This window comes from Argiope bruennichi, chromosome 7 (genome assembly GCF_947563725.1).
Source record: "Argiope bruennichi chromosome 7, qqArgBrue1.1, whole genome shotgun sequence".
NCBI classification, from domain to species: Eukaryota; Metazoa; Arthropoda; class Arachnida; order Araneae; family Araneidae; genus Argiope; species Argiope bruennichi.
In genome coordinates, this window is record NC_079157.1 from 81487725 (window position 1) to 81504651 (window position 16927).

General features: G+C 28.5%; 1 protein-coding gene across 5 annotated transcripts in view; it reads left to right on the top strand.

Annotated features, from left to right (window-relative positions):
• Positions 1-7052, top strand: part of LOC129975618 (neurogenic locus notch homolog protein 1-like) — a 74021-nt gene extending 66969 nt beyond the window's left edge. For 4 of the 5 annotated variants that reach the window (XM_056088696.1, XM_056088699.1, XM_056088697.1 and 1 more), the window contains 5 exons: positions 75-130; positions 220-313; positions 999-1059; positions 1960-2051; positions 6792-7052. In XM_056088696.1, the coding sequence (XP_055944671.1) occupies positions 75-130; positions 220-313; positions 999-1059; positions 1960-2051; positions 6792-6801 (313 nt within the window). In that variant the 3' untranslated portion in view covers positions 6802-7052. The remainder of the gene's footprint in view (positions 1-74; positions 131-219; positions 314-998; positions 1060-1959; positions 2052-6791) is intronic. The other variant, XM_056088698.1, reaches the window with a different exon arrangement.
• Positions 7053-16927: the final 9875 nt, after the last annotated feature.

Below are 16927 nucleotides of genomic sequence, written 5' to 3' on the forward strand. Positions count from 1 at the left end.
GGAACGAATAATTCAACTAAATTTTACTATAAAAATGCTATAAAGTGCGGTTTAATAAGTTTCGCTTCTTTCAGATGTGATACTGACTACACTGGATTTGATTGCAATGAAGTGCTCTACAATACAGCCGGTAATTCTGCAAATTCAGGCATTATAAAAACTTTTTTTTCTTCTTACAAGCCTAAAATCTACATAAATAACTAATTTTAATTATTTCAGGGAAAGAAGGAATGAAAACAGCTTTGATAATTTTATCAGTTTTGGTCGTTCCATTGATACTACTATCGGTGTATATGATGTATCAATACAGAATGTAAGTATGAAAAGGAATTCTTCAAACACCCTTACATATTTCATTTTTATCTCATATTCAAATTTTACTATATCGTTCCTTTTTTTGAGACTTGAGTTTCGAATGAATGCATTGCAATGATCTAATAAAAACAAACAAACTATTTTTAAAAAAACTAAAATAATGATTAAAGAATGTAGTTAAAAGTAAGAATAAAAATGGAATCGAACAGAGAAAATGGCAACAGGCAGCAATGGAAAAACACTGACACACAACTGCTTTTGAATTATTCTGATTGTGATTAAAGAGACACTCTTTCAAGGGAAGCATCTCCTCCATGATGGTTAAACAATGACATTAGATGCTGGGTCGGGTTAGATTAAGCCTTCGAGGTGCCCTTACGCAGTACAATTTTTGGGCCCTATTTTTTCACAAAGTTCCAAAACCAAAATATTTAAAATTTATTTTACCAAAAATATTCCAATTAAATTTATATTATATATTTTGTATATAGTATAAATTCCCAAAACTGTCCTGGAAGACCTTCTTTTTTTGAGAAAATTAGATTTTATAGATTTAATCGATTTGTATGTGCTTAAAGTCTTGTAGGAATGTACAAATAAAGTTACAAATCATAGAAAAACGCCATTATTACTTTTTTGAAAACAATATATCTATTTTAAATTCTTTTTAAATCTCTTTGCAGCCTCAAGAAAAGATCTTTCAAATCTAACTACTTCGATGATCAGAGCTCAACAATTAATCTTGTAAGTATGAAAATTCGCTCATTCGACCAACATTCCAATACCCTTTTAAACATCGGCTTATTTCCTTAAATATATTTTTTAGGCGGAATGACAGAAAAAAAGATCTTTATTTTATTAAAATGAAATAAACAATCCATTACTCAATGATGCAAGGCAATATTGAAATTTCTTTGAGAGTGTGTTTAAGATAATTCTTTTATTTTAGCCAAAGATAAAATGAAGTATATCGTTCATTACATTAAATTAATATATGCTAACTCCGCTTTCTTTGGATATATTATCTGTAAATAATCAACATATTGATGGTAATTATACAATATGAATAATAAATATAATTTTCCTTTTTTTTTCTAAAGATAAGATTTCGTAGCAGGTTTGTAAATAAAATCATAATAAGAGTTTTTTTTAAATATTTTTGAAGAGAATGAAAAACTACACGAAATTTGAAATAGTTTAATTTAAAAAAAAAATGTTTGTAATTTTGTAGAAAATCTTTTTTTTTTCAATTTTTTTTAAATTCCTTTAAAACCTATATTTTTTAGGATATTACAAATAGTTCATTGAAATATTTGTATATACATTCAAAATAAATATAATGTTAGCCTGAAATATTTAGGCATTAACTATATGTAAATGTAGATTTGTAATTTTTTGCATATAATAAATATGTGTAAATTTTCGACATACTTATGTATATTTGAACATTTACATGTATAAACTTCAACATATATTTGATGAATAAAATATATAAATTTATACTCCGATTTCATGGGAATAATTCGGGTGCAATGAATAATTAAAAATGGCATAACTCGAAATTTGTTATTTTTTACTATACCAATATGCTTAGTCAAAGAAAAGATGAGGTATCCAATACGTTCTTGCGATATATCTTCGCAGTTCCATGAATCAAATACACCTAGTGCGGTCAGTCACAAAAGGCAATCCACCCACTCTTTCCGATCGACTCGTCTCTGCTTTCTGCCACCGAGGTAAGACGATTTCTTGCCCTTTCCGGAAGTGACGCGTCTGCAAACCTTCTCCTCTGATTTGTTCTCTTCCTTTGTAATATTTTACAGTTTTTAATAAATCTTGAAGAAATTCTATCGTTTGATCACTACTAATTCCCAATTTCTTCCTAAATCATTATGAATAGATCTGTTAATAAACATACATCATTATTTTTTGTCCAACTTATATGATCTATCCAATGAAGGGGACTGAAAATTCGAGGCGTCGATTGAACTATTTCATGTTCAAACTATTTTCTTATTGAGGCTAGAAAAGCTAAATTCCGAAGACTTTTGAGTCTTAACTCAACAACTAGCAAAAAAACGCATCCAAATTTATGCTCTTCATTTATGAAGTATTTTCATGTCGTTTCAAGAAAATTTAAATAATGTGCATTTAATAAATTTTCACCATGGATTAAAAAAACCGGACAATACTTCTAATAAATGTCTTTAAACTTTATTTTTTGTAAAGATAAGTAATTTCGTTACGACTTTTCATTTTGACATAAAGCATTGTTTAAAGAATTACAACTATTAATTATTTGATGTTACCATTGATTTTCATTTTCATTATTCTTGTATCATTTGCTCATAAAGTGCAGCTCTTTCGCTCTCAGTACAAAAATAATTTCATAAGTTTTATTATCTGACTGCACCAAGACTGTTAGCAGATATTTAATAATATTATTACGAAACTCTTTTCATGAATGTACGATGAATGAATTCTAAATGTTGCATAGTATAAACAACCACATTAGTCCAAGAATATTGAAAAATAATGTTAAAAACACATCCAAAATGCATACCAAAGTTGCACTTGTAGAAATTAACTATACAAGCAGACAGAAAATCTATAATTCAATAAAAACAACACAACGCTCTCAATAGCACGTCAGCTTTCGTCCCCCTCCGGTTGCAAACGAACTACAGAGAGATTTATTTGTTCGAACCAACCTTGTGTTCTTATTGCCTCCTTGCAGTGTGTGGAGCCGCATATAATTCTTTGGGAGACTCTCCAGATTTCCGTTTCTAGGGATATGGCCGTAATTCTTGAATTTTCAAGAGTCATCATTTTATTACCAAGGCCAGGCTCATTAAATTATACATTTAGAATCCATTATGTAGTTCCGTAGATCTCTTTTTCCAATTATAAGACTATCTAAATAAGGCGTTGATGCTACAGGTTCATAGCAATTTAAAATTTAATGATATGATAAGATTGAACAAGATAATTGTAAATAGATTTATTTATTTTAAAAATATTATCAAAAAGTCTATGCACAATAGATTAAAAAAATGAACTTTTATTATTTAAAAGTGTAGCCCTTTTATTTCCGCCAAACACAAATAAATTCATGCAAAATGCGTTAGGAAACGTGAAGTCTGTGCTGTTCTGCTCTTTTCAAATGAAAATTCAAAGGCACATATCATTAGAAATATATTGCAATATGTCCGAGAAAACCCAAATTTTCTATTTTAAGGTTTGTCTGAAGTTCCTGCATGGTATGGCGCTTTGTAAAAATTTAAAAAAAAACAACTTTAAATTGAAAGATAATTTAACTTATCGGGAATTCATACCAATGTGTTAATGAAGATATGTATTGCCACATTTACGTAAGTGGCATTCTAATTTTTTTTTTTTTTTTTTTTTGTGATTGTAATCATTTGTAAGTACTTTATCTATATACATCTGTAATTACAAGTAAATGCTTTTACTGAGTACAAATGTTTAATAATAATACATGTGCCTTATTTTTGGTTCATTTCATAAGTATTATGAAATACTATTTAATTATATGAAATCTTATATTTTGTTATACATAAATAAGTAAATCTAGCTTAGGACAAAGTTCAAGCTTTTGTCCACCATTTTAATAACTTTTCAACCAAAATGAAATGCTATATCAAAGAATTAACTAGCCTATTCATTTCTTATTTTCCCTGAATTGGTGTTTGAAAACAGTTATTCCACAATTTATGAAGATATAAAGATATTATCGGACGCTTCTAACTTCTTGAAATTCAACTGTGGAAAATCATTCGTTTGTTTCTGATACGCTTCATAGCAGTAACTTCTTTTAACAACTCGTCGATGGTCGAACAAGTTAACGCTGAGAAAACATGTTTGGCTACTTTATTTTTAATACATCTCTAATTTTAAATTTTGTAATCTATTTACTGCGATCATATTCATTATTTAACTCCAACATTATTATCTAAAAAAATTATTGATTGTAGTAAGTAAATAAATAAGAAGCACAATAACGTTCCAATCGTTATCCAAGTGCTTTAAAGTCTGAGAACATCAGTAATCGAACAAAGAATGCTGCAAATGTGAAAACATTTATCTATAACCAACGAACAATAAAATATCATTCTAAACCAAACGACTTTTGAGGTGTATTCTTAGAAATTAAAGAATTGTGAGAATTTACATATTTACATATTCAATCAAAAACCATAACAAATAGCGAAAAAAAAAACTCAATCATTTACAACTGTGCAAATTGTCATAACTTTAATGCAAAATGATGGGTCATTTTGCTGAATTCATTTTGAAAATTTAAAATTACCTTTTTAAGGAAATTACTTTAAATATATTACAAATATTTCTTGAATTTGTCAGTTTTTTATATATTTTTTTACGTAATTTGCAAAATAGATTTCATTGCTGAAATGAAATTCAAACTGTTTCCATTATTTCTTTAAATATTTAATCACGTGACTTTTTTTTCCATTGTTAAAATGAAAAAAAAGTATCTGCTGTTGGTTAACTGCTCCAGTTGCAGGAGGAAACAGAAAAGGATGCTCCCGTATCCCGAACGACAATAATTATAAGACAGATTATCCGGCAGTTCCGTTTTTTACAATACTATAATAACATAATATGGCTTTTAAATCAAAGACATACATTAAATGACTGGATGTTTAAACCTACTTTGTTGAAGAAATCATGACTATCAAATTGTATTAAAGATATTTATTAAAAATTGAATAAAGTGAAACAGAAAGAATTTCCAGTGAACCAGTAGATCAGTGGTTCTTAACCTTTTTAAGCCGCTACCCAAATTTGAGAAATATGTTCATGTCGCGACCCAAAAAAAGTCAACATTTTTTCATTGCTTTATTTTAGATCATATTTTTAAAAAATCCTCAATCCTACGATGATGATTTTTTTTAACTTACAAATTTTTTATTTATTTTTTTTAATAATAAAGATAAACAAAAGTACTTTTCGATCCAAGGACAATTTCATTAATAATCAAGTGTTTTTAATAATTTTTATTGACCAAATTAAAATATATTTATAACTTTTTGAAAATAATTGACATTTTAACTTATTCCTAAAAAAAAGAAATATCAATACATATGTTAAGTCTTTTAAATTTTAAATGCAAGTCATACAGTTTTAATGAGAACCTTGTGCTTGAATACATTTTCAAAAATCTTCAAACCTCGGTTGAATGCTTGTCAAGGAGCACCTTATATCTATTTCAGGATTTAACTTGTTCCAGTAATTGTTTTTGATTACACACAGAGCCGTAAAACCAGCCTCACACATATATGTTGTTGCAAAGGGCAATAATACTTTTAGGGCTTCTTTAACAATTATTGGCTTTTCGGCTTTTAATTTTAACCAGAAAGCACTTTGTATTTCTATTAATTGTTCTTGAAATTGATTAATATTAACAAATTCCTCACGCAAATCACTTACATCAAAATTAAATGGCATTCAAATATTTGGAGCGCTTCTCTTGTACGCCCTCGCCAGCTTTGTTCCATTTAGTTCTCACCGTTATTATCATCACACGTACTTTTTTTGCTCTCGCTTTTTTAATCAGATGATATTTTTTGATCTTGTTAATCACATTCATTTTCGATTGTTGATATTTATTCAAGTCGTCATTTCTAAAATGTCTGAAATTTGGTGTATTACTAACTTTTTTGGTTTGACTCAGCGCGACCCAAGAAATATGCTTCGCGACCCAATTTTGGGTCGCGACCCATAGGTTAAGAACCGCTGCAGTAGATAGTCAAACGCAACTTGTCACTAAATATATTTATTTGGAGACCAAAGTCCTTAAAGAATGACATTAGATATGGAATTGATTTCATGTTTTTGCTATATATTTAGAAAACTATTTATCATTCAGTTCACCTTTATAATATATTGTATTTATATTGTAAATATTTGAGCAACATATTAAAATGCAGTCAAATCGACATGTCTGGGATTGTTACAGTGGTATCTCGGGCTGTGGTTCCATTCAATAATATGTATGCATGTGTATGGATAATATAAATTTTGCAATAAAACATCTAACAGCTGAAAGAAGATGCATTTTTTTTTCAGCACAGAAAGTCTGAACGTCAAGCGCAAAATGGAAAAAAATAAACTGTTCATTTTGAGTCATTGACATTCTTCTTGTTTAAACTGTATGTTTTAGAAATGGATTTCGTTGACTTTTTTCAGCTCTGAGTCAGAATTTTGTCAATAAAATCCCTAATTTGTGATAAAACTCCTTAGTTTCATAAATCTCAGATAGCATCATGACAATTCACTATCCATTTAACGCACTTAATCACTTCTTCATTTTCTTCTCTAGAATGCAAATGCATTGCTTCTAAAAATGAATGTGCATTCGATATAACATTATATATACATTCTCAAATATTGTTTATATTATCTGGCGATAAGTCAATTTTTTTTTCTTTCAGCAACCAATGAGGAGTCACGAGGAATAAAAAAGACACCAACATTCAGCTGTCGGACATCATTTGTGTTAAATCATAGAATCATAGGAATTATCCATTCCCATCAATGAACATTTCGAAGTCATGTAAAGAGAGAACATCTCAAATGTTATATTTTTTCCTTCTGGGAAACGATTGACTGTCATGTTTGTTCTGTGCTGAACAATTGTTATATATCCTAGATCATTTTATCATTACACATTTTGAAAATAAATTTTACAAATGCAGCTTTTATGTATTATTTCAAACTACTTATATGATCTGTTAGTATTGATATTTATTTTTTGTAAATGGAATCGTAGTTAAATAAAAAGCTCTGACGTATTAATTATGTTTCCGTTATTATTTGTGGGATTGAGTAATACTGTAAAAATTCCTATATCAGGCTGTTCACTAATAGTTTGAAAGCTAAAGCATTTGATTTTTTTTTTAAAAAAATCAATTTAGTCCTTACAAAAATATCCGGAATGATAAATTAAATCCTAATATTTTTATAATATGAATAATAAAAATGATTAATCCATTTGAACATATTTTAATCGAATTTTTAATGATAGAAAGTAAAATTCAAACAACTCTTTGACAGCATTTCTCGAAGTTTTGAGAACAAATTATTTATTGGAGACAGAGTTGTTATCAAGGAAACAGATTGATTGAAAGGATGCTGAATTTAACTGGAGATGGAAGACGGTATATATATATATATATATATATATATATATATGTCAAAGTATCCAAGATTCAATGACACATAAAATCTTAAATCTTATTTCATAATATTTTTTCGATATAAGTCTTAATCTTCTTCAAATCTTCAAAGACATTTTTGGTATTCCAAACAAACTAATGGATGCAAAGTGTTAGGCTTAAATTGGAATTTTTAATCATTAAAACAAGGGCTGCTGTTGCATGGATCTGTTTTAAATAGTGTATTTGGAATCAATATGTGCGTATTAGAAATGCTGTACCAAATAGTATTAGAAATTGCGAAGAAATAAAATAAAAGTCATCTGCCCAATTTAAAAAGAAAAATACTTTATTATCGTTTTTCTTTTTATTTCATCACTTTTAAATGTCTGTTGATAAAATAATAATAAATTTTAAGTTTAAATTTCGTTCATAAAGGTTTTTTTCTTTTATCCACTACAGAAAACTGCCTATAATCTAGTAGGTATAAAAGCATAAATGCTTTCATTTATTTTATGGCACATTAAAATAATAAACATAAATTATATTGAATTTCGAGGTATCTTTATTCCTATGAACAATTATATTTAAAACTATACAGACAAAAAATGAGACAGTGTAATTCTTTCATACATTATAATCTTCAAATAACAATGCGACATCTCTGAGTTGGATGAATAATCTGGAGTTATAACTTTTAAGTAATTGTAAGATAAAAATTTTCCAACAGAATGTAAGTTGAAAAATTTGATTTTCCTACGTCTAAAATGAAGTGCAATTGCCATTTTATAAGTGTGGAATTTCATAAATAAACAATAGAAATCTTTCCATTTTTAAAGTTATTTTAATATGATATTATTTTGTTATCATAAATTTACTGTCCTTCGCTTTTGCAATTAATAATTGGTTACAAATTCAAATGAGTAACAATGCAATAGTATATAAAGATTGATATTTTTACAAGGAGATTACATATTATAAAAATTAGTTGCAGTAGGGGAGAAATAATCCAATCGCATCATAGATCTTTCTCTCTCTCTTTATATATATATATATCAGATGTATGCAATAGGAAAACAATATCTGAATAAATATCCGTGTAGATGAAATAAAATATTAAGAATTATCTATTTTAAAATGGTGAAACTTTAAAAAAATGTGTCTTAAAGTATTTGTTTCCTGGTAGCAAGGCCTATTGTATCGGCTTTCTTGATTAACACCCGAGCCTCATGTGACAGACTTTGAAAACAGAATTCTGATCGCTATTGATATTTAGGCTTTGCTCAAAGACCACACTTTTAAGCTGGGGAATAACGCTTTTATTTGGAAGTATTGAAGAAAGATTTGGAGCGACAACTCCGTATACGAAATAATCGAACAGAATGTATAACTGCTATCTAAAAATTCCCGATTTAGAAGTATCATTTTTGAATAAATATCGACTCATATTTTTTTCTCCGGCATTATAAGTGGCTGTAAAATTAATTCAGTCCGTGTATTTGTGACTATGCGAGCAGAATAATTGAAAATCACGTAAATGATAAAATTGACATGTATATCAATTTTAAAAATTTGTATAATGTATAAATAAAATTTGATATGTGGTCCTGCCATTAAATCTTTAATCAATAGGTTTTGGAAGCATTACTTGATTCTCTTCATTGGATTAATGTCACACAGAAAACTATAACTTGTTGCTTATTTGTATCAGAAATTAAAATGGAGAATATTCTGACTCATTGAGACAGAAAAAAATTATTAAAAAATTGATTTAAAGAACTATGTTTTTGTCTTCTTCTTAATGCTTTTACGTCTGTCATAAACTTTTATAGATAACATTAAAAGTTGAATTTTTTTTTTCCATTTTAAATTTGCATGTTCTTGTCTAGACTATATCTTCTATATCTTTACTTCACTGATAATCAATCCTTAAAAAGGAACACGAATGAATATTTGTAATCTTTTTTGGAAAAGTTTGAGTTCTGAAATCACTATGCCAAATCAGCAATCTTTATCTATTTAAGAAAGAAAACGTTTTATTTAATGAAATATCTAGCAATCATTATTAACAGTTAACAAATGAGCAGAAAGCTAAGTAACAAAGCAATTTCAAAAACATGGTATGAGTTTCTTTACCGTGATCATATTAAAATCGACAATTTTAAATGTTATTATATATTTATAATATGAAAATAAAGTGTAATATCAAAAATAAAATAATTGAAATATTGGCATGTATTGAGGAATTTATTAAAAGTCTCTGACGTACGCTTATAAGGTTTTTAAGGCTTTAATTAATATTGTTTTATTTCCTGTTTGTAAAGGAGGAATATTGAAATCAATTTTTTATGTGCAAAATTTCTCAATTTCTCTACAATTCTGTGTTTTTGACGATTATAACAATTCATTTTCTTTATTTCAGAATTTAAATATCAGTTAAACGATTCATTTTTAATTAATATTGATTTCTTTTAATGATGCCATCAAATATTTATTTAAAGAATAATTAATTTTGATATGAAATAGATTAAGGGTTAAAAAAATGAAAAATTATAAATGCGAAAAAGGATTTTAAAGGATAAAATTATTGAATACAATAAGGTGAAATAAATGATGTTTTTACTATAAATGGGAATGTTAAAACAACAGCTTAAAAATGTTAGATACTAATTACAAAGGTTTAAGCGGAAATTAAACCACAATGAAAGAAAGAAAATTTATAAATATAATTATTTATAAAAATAATTATTTATAATTTCTTTAATTTATTATAAGAACCAAAATTTATAAAATTTTCATCAAAATTTAAATGGGGTAAGAAATGCATTTGTTTAGAATATTTTAATCAGTTTCTTTTGCTTTTGCGATTCTTTTTTTGTTATTTGTATTTTTTATTAAAACTATTATTCCGATTTTATCAATTATCATTAGCTTGTTTTCAAAAACTCTTTTTTTTTCACTTCTTTTGCAAATACGCTCATGCATTATGTTTACAAAAGTACGAAGAGAAAGCACATTTTTTTCGTTTTCATGTTGTTCATTAAAAATGTTGAAGTGAAATTCCTATCGAAATGCACTTACCATATTTCATCCATCTAGCTTCTTGCACTTATGCTCATGCATTATGTTCACAATAATAAAGAGAAAAATCACATTATTTTCGTTTTCATGTTTTTCATTCAAAATATTGAAACTAAATCTTGTTCGGGTATACTCTTACCATATTACATCCATCTAGCTCTTGCGTTTGTGCTCATGCATTATGTTTACAATAGTAGGAAGAGAAAGCACATTTTTTTCGTTTTCATGTTGTTCATTAAAAATGTTGAAGAGAAATTCCTATCGAAATGCACTTACCATATTTCATCCATCTAGCTTCTTGCGCTTATGCTCATGCATTATGTTCACAATAATAAAGAGAAAAATCACACTGGTTTCGTTTTCATGTTTTTCATTCAAAATATTGAAAATAAATCTTGTTCAGATATGTATCAAATTTGAAATGAATTTCCTCATGTGGTTGACATCCCTCCGTCTGTACTTTCACATATATGCAATGATTCAAAGCACAATAAATAAAATATATGAAATTATGAGACTAAAGTTGTAGTCATCAGTCTAATTTTGTTTGCATTACATGGAAAATAAAGGCTTCAAAGCAAACATTCGGTTTTCTAGTGCATGTGTATTTATATTAAGAGAACGATGAGTCACCTAAGATTGCTTTCTAATTGATTCTTCCGTAACTATTGTCCGCCTGTTGCATGCAGTTAATAATCCACATCCCAGAATATTCCGGGGTGAACGCTCCCGCTGTTTTCTACCTGTTTTCGGAAATGTCCATCTAAAAACTTAAATGTAATTCAGTATACAAGGAAGCGATGCTGATTCCATGATTTACAATTTTCAGTTAAGTTAGAATGATTCAAAAGTGCAAATATGTACCATAGTGAAAATGAAAACATACTTCCCATTTTCTGTTAAATTTTTTGCTCTCATTTAGATTTTTTTCCCTATGTAATAATATGATAGAAGATTGCAAGCCAAAAAATGATTATAATACTTATAAATTATTGCTATTTCATATTTTGGACTATAATTATTTTGTTCCAAATGCTATATTCGAAATGATGCGATTTTAACAAACAACAATAAAATTCCGCACAATTTGCTTTGCTCCCCCCCCCCTCCTCAATTCCAATTCTAAATCATAAAATAGCTTAGAATCTGTCAAATTTTTACTGTATAAATAAATATATACCTCAAGATAATTTAAAAGGTCATTAATCTATCATTTTAATTTCAATTTTTAACAATAACCAAATGCTTTATTCTATAATTGTACAAGTAACAACAGCGTTTAAAATAAATTTGCTTTGTTTTCTAGCATTGTTTAACAATAAAAATAATATCACATTGTTTACTTAACTTTATAGTAACAATGTAATTTTAAACAGTGAGAGTCTTTTAAGCAGTAACTTTGTTAAATGGATCATTTTTATGCTTGAAACTGCTCGATCAGTTGAGTTTTATTTTGAGCTTTTTTGAGAACGTATTTTTATCGGAGAATAACATTTTTCCGTAATTAGAAATGGCTGTGCTAGAATATGCTTCTGTTGGCACATTCATGTGGATTTATTATCGAGTTTTTTTCGTGAATGACTGGATTTCTTGCGTTTTCTTCGTTCCGTATATTCTGATGCTCAAAAATTTTCTGATGGATGGATTGAGTAAAAGGCATACTGCTTGTCAAACGGCAATGGACCACGAACCAGAGAATGCCAAAATTGATACTGCGACCTCTGTGGATGAAACTATCCTGCAACCTGACGAGGAAGCCTTTGATTCCTATTCCAACATAGATGAAGCTGCAACCCTTCATCCACCAGAATCAACTGCCACAAAAATCAACATAAATCCATTCACTAATCCCTTTTTCGATTTGATGACTTTTGATAACCCTCTGGCACATCTTGATGCGACTGAACAAGATGAAATGACCATCTGTGCCGAGTGGATTCTGAAACATCAAATATATTTCAATAAATAAATGCAGTTATAAGGACTTCAGTGATCTACCTACAATAGCAATCTTCGAAATATATTTGATCAACGCTTCAAGGCATCTCTCCATCCAAAGACAAAAGATATACTTCAACCTAACTAAACATAGCAAGAAAATGTCATGGAACTTTTTAAGTTATGAATTATAAAAAGCTTTCCATCAGAAATCTTTTGCTTTTTCAAAGAACTTTTTCTACTAGACTTTAAAAGAGTGCTAATGGAAAAAGGAAGAAACAATTCCTCAAGAGAAAAAAGAAATCCGGTCATGGACATCTTTATTGTACATATTGTATATAGTGTTCTTGTATATATTTTTTATTATTTTTATATATTTATATTCACTCTGCGGACCTTTTTTATTGCTGTGCAAATACTTGTGCTTATTGTTCCTGATGATGGACTTACTTATTACCGGATTTGACTTTATGACCGCAAGCGGTTACCCTACTAGTGACTTTATGCATTCCTGTATAGGGAATTGAATGTCATCGAACGTTGTAGAGACTTTGCAGACATTTAATTTTATTCTTATTTCATCCCATCAACCCTCAAAATAAAATAGACTCAACACAAAAATTGCCTCTCTTATTGTGTTCATTTTATTTTCATATTTTATGGTTAAGGAATACATGACTTGACTTCAAATATAGTATTATTTCACAAATTATATTACAGAGGTTCAATTTGTAATTAGAATAAGTATTATTTAATTTTAACCTTAATGGCATATTATAGAGAAGTGTGTGTTCAATAACAACTGTGTATGTAAGAGAAGTGTAAGTGTTTCATATTTTCTCTTTCCGAACAATATTTTTTGTGCCAAAAAACCTAAATAATCTAACCTAACCTTTCGAATAATATTTTATGAAGTAAATATTTTCAAACTACTTTTTTGAAGGAAGTTAGCTAATTAAATAAAGCACTTAAAAAGTCTTGTTTATTGAGGACATCTGTTAACTTTGGCAGACTTGAAAGACAGAATGACTCTGCATGTGAGAAGCATCATTTTTGATCAATTACGATCCGCATTTGAACAAGCTGTCTACTGAATGCAGATTTTACATCGTGAAGACAGGAACCATATTGAGCAGTTTCCCCTGCATCGATAAGATTCATGGGATTTAATGTTTGATGCGTTCGAATAAAATGTCCTACAAATGTATAGTTTGTGTCTTTTCAGAATATTTTCTAATGTATAGCGCCATCCACCGATGTTTTTGGAACTAATTCTGTTTCACGCAATTCATTTCCCCATATATTGAATAATATGATCAACAATTTTAGAGCCTATACACTGAGTAGTTCTTTATATATAGAGCTCAAAGCAGGGATGTTTTAATTTTGATGACCTTGTTTATTTATAAACCGAAAAAATAAAATATAATTATTAACATCAAATTTAAATCTTTTTGAAAATAAAACTAAACACTAAATTTTACGAGAAATCCGTGAAACTTTTGTTGAATAATTCTTTGAGATATTATAAATTATGAAAATTATTCTGCAGTACACATAAGATATCAGTGCTGTACGAGTCTGCTTTCAGTACACATTTTTTTAAAGACACGCTTGGTTTAAGTAAAAAAAAATGTCTTTTTATTAATTGTAATTACTTCATTTCCACTTTAATTTAAAATTGAATTTCACAAGCAATGATAAATTATAGAGATACAATACAATTATAGCATAGTACAATGATCAGAACAGCTAAAGATCTACATAATTTGATAGTCATATACGAGAATTATACTATCAAATTTTAATGCAATATCAATTCAATGAATAAATATTTTAAATTCCACATACATCGCAAGCCCTGAAAACGCTCTAATTCATGTTAAATGCTTTTTGACCAGATTCTCATCCTATTTGAAACTATGATTTTTTTAATTTAACATGGAAGCTTAAATATAGATGGCGCTCGAAAAAAGTGTGACTTGATGGATCGACCAGTTTAGAGCATTCTGCTGATAGCAGGTTCGAATCTGAGAAACAATGTTCTGCTTTACATAATTTTTCTTCGTTTTTAATTTATTTTATTATTACAATCCGATATAATTCAGAGGTTACTACGATTTGTTAAAATGGTTATACTTCCAAAAATAATACTTTCTTAAAATATCAACATAATTTATACAATTTTTAAATTCCATATGTTGCGCACGCGCTGAAATATCTCCAATTCTTTGGATTACGCTTTTTGACAAGAATCTCATCTTTTTTCAAGCTGTGATTTTTAAACTAATTTTGAAGGTTAAATGTAGATGGCGCTCGAAAATGCATGATTTGATTTATTGACCAGTTCAGAGCATTCTGCAAATAGCAGGTTCGAATCTAGGTGACGAAGAATAGTTTTATATATTCTATCTTTTTTTAAAAATTTATTTTGTACATTGTACTCCAGACTAATTCTATGTTTACTACGAATTATTAAAGTGATTATACTACCAAAAATAAATTTTTATCTGAAAATATCGATAGAATGGTTTTGGTTAATTTGTTTATTACACCACAGTATAATTCAAAGGTTGCTAAGAATAAATTGGTTATACTTCTAAAAATAAATTATCTCAAAATATCAAATTAATTAATACAGTTTTTAAATTCCACATACTGTGCAAACGCAAAAATCACTTTAATCCGTATTATATGCTTTTTTAGCAGAATCCCAGCCTATGTCAAGCAACGACTTTTCAAACTAACTTCACAGGTTAAATATAGATGGCGCTCGAAAAGTGTTTGACTTGATGGATTGACCAGTTCATAGCATTCTGCTGATCGCAGGTTCGAATCTCGGGAGACGATGAATAGTTTTACATATTTTATCTTCATTTTCAATTTATTTTGTACATTACACTCCATTATAATTTAAAAGTTACTACAAATTATTAAAAAGCTGATACTTCAAAAAATAAATTTTTTTCTGAAACTATCAATAGAATTAATAACTTTTTTTTTTAATTTCCATATATTGGGTATGTGCAGAAATCACTCCAATTCATAGCATTGCCCATCTTGATCATATACAGATCCTATTTGAAACAAAGACTTTTTTAAATCAAACTTAGAAGTTTAAATGCAGATGTAGGTAAAGAAATGTGTGACCGATAAATTGAGCAGCAATGAATTTCAAAGCATTCTGCAGATTGCAGGTTCAAATCCACGTGACGATGAATAATGTATATTTTTTCTTCATTTTTAATTTAAAAACACCCCATTTTACAATATTGAAAGTTGTCAGATGAAAATTCAACATTTTAAAGTAAAAATAATTCTTATGTTTATGCGGCATAAAAGCTGCCGTAAAACACGTTTCCCGAATAGCTCTAACAAGTTACAAAATTACTGATACTCATATTGGGAGAGCTGAAACTAATACAATTTCATTGTTTATATTCGATCATAAACTTTCAGGCATGATATTTTTAAAAGTTTTTTTTATTCGATCCCTTTGAAATGGCCCTTTTAAAAGCGATAATATATTCGATATTTTGTAAATAGAAGAAATTGGTCAGAGCAAATGTAATTCAAGCTTCCATTGGGAAATTGGAATCGTACATGGATAATTATTACATAATATCCATAATTTTAGATGATAAAATTTCATCCTCGCTATCGTAGAATTATAAGTGTGATTCAATTTATGATCCTGGTGAAGCCTGTCCTTCCTGAGTTAAGCGCCTTCAGTTTGTGTTGGATTCAGTTTCGGCTAAAATGATGCGTGGACTCTTTTTCTGTCTCCTGAACAATATTGATGATAATGAAGTCTCAACAAAATTTTTCGTGCCTTCAAGCTGGAGCGTAGATTAATTTCCATCGAATCTAGTATTTACTTAAAATTAAGTATTTTCCTGTGTCGAAATTTTGAAATAAATATAGAAATAAGATCAATTCAGGCATTCCATTCTTGGCTATAAATTGCCGTTTTGGCGTCCCAGGAGTTTTCTTTATCATAGCGTATCGTGTAAAATGACGGGTATTTACACAAAGAAACAAGGTAAAATAAAAATAAAAACTTCAACATACCTAAATTTTAAAAACCATCCAAAATAGATGGCAAATAAAATGTAAAAAAAAAAAAAATCCCACAACATCACATCAGAAGGAACAAAGAGCAAAAAAATGTAATTAATCTTTGATAAATCATCCATTTTTTCACGCTCACCCCCAAAAAAATCCCGCCAAATTTTACAAAGGCATGCGCAGTAAGAAAAAAAATCAGTACCACACATGTTGTTGCCCAATCGGACAATTACTTGCCATCGACCGAAAAGCATCTTTCAACATTTTTACGCATGCTCTGTTTACTGGCCGTCTTATAACTGGCCGAGTGTAAATCCGGCATTTGG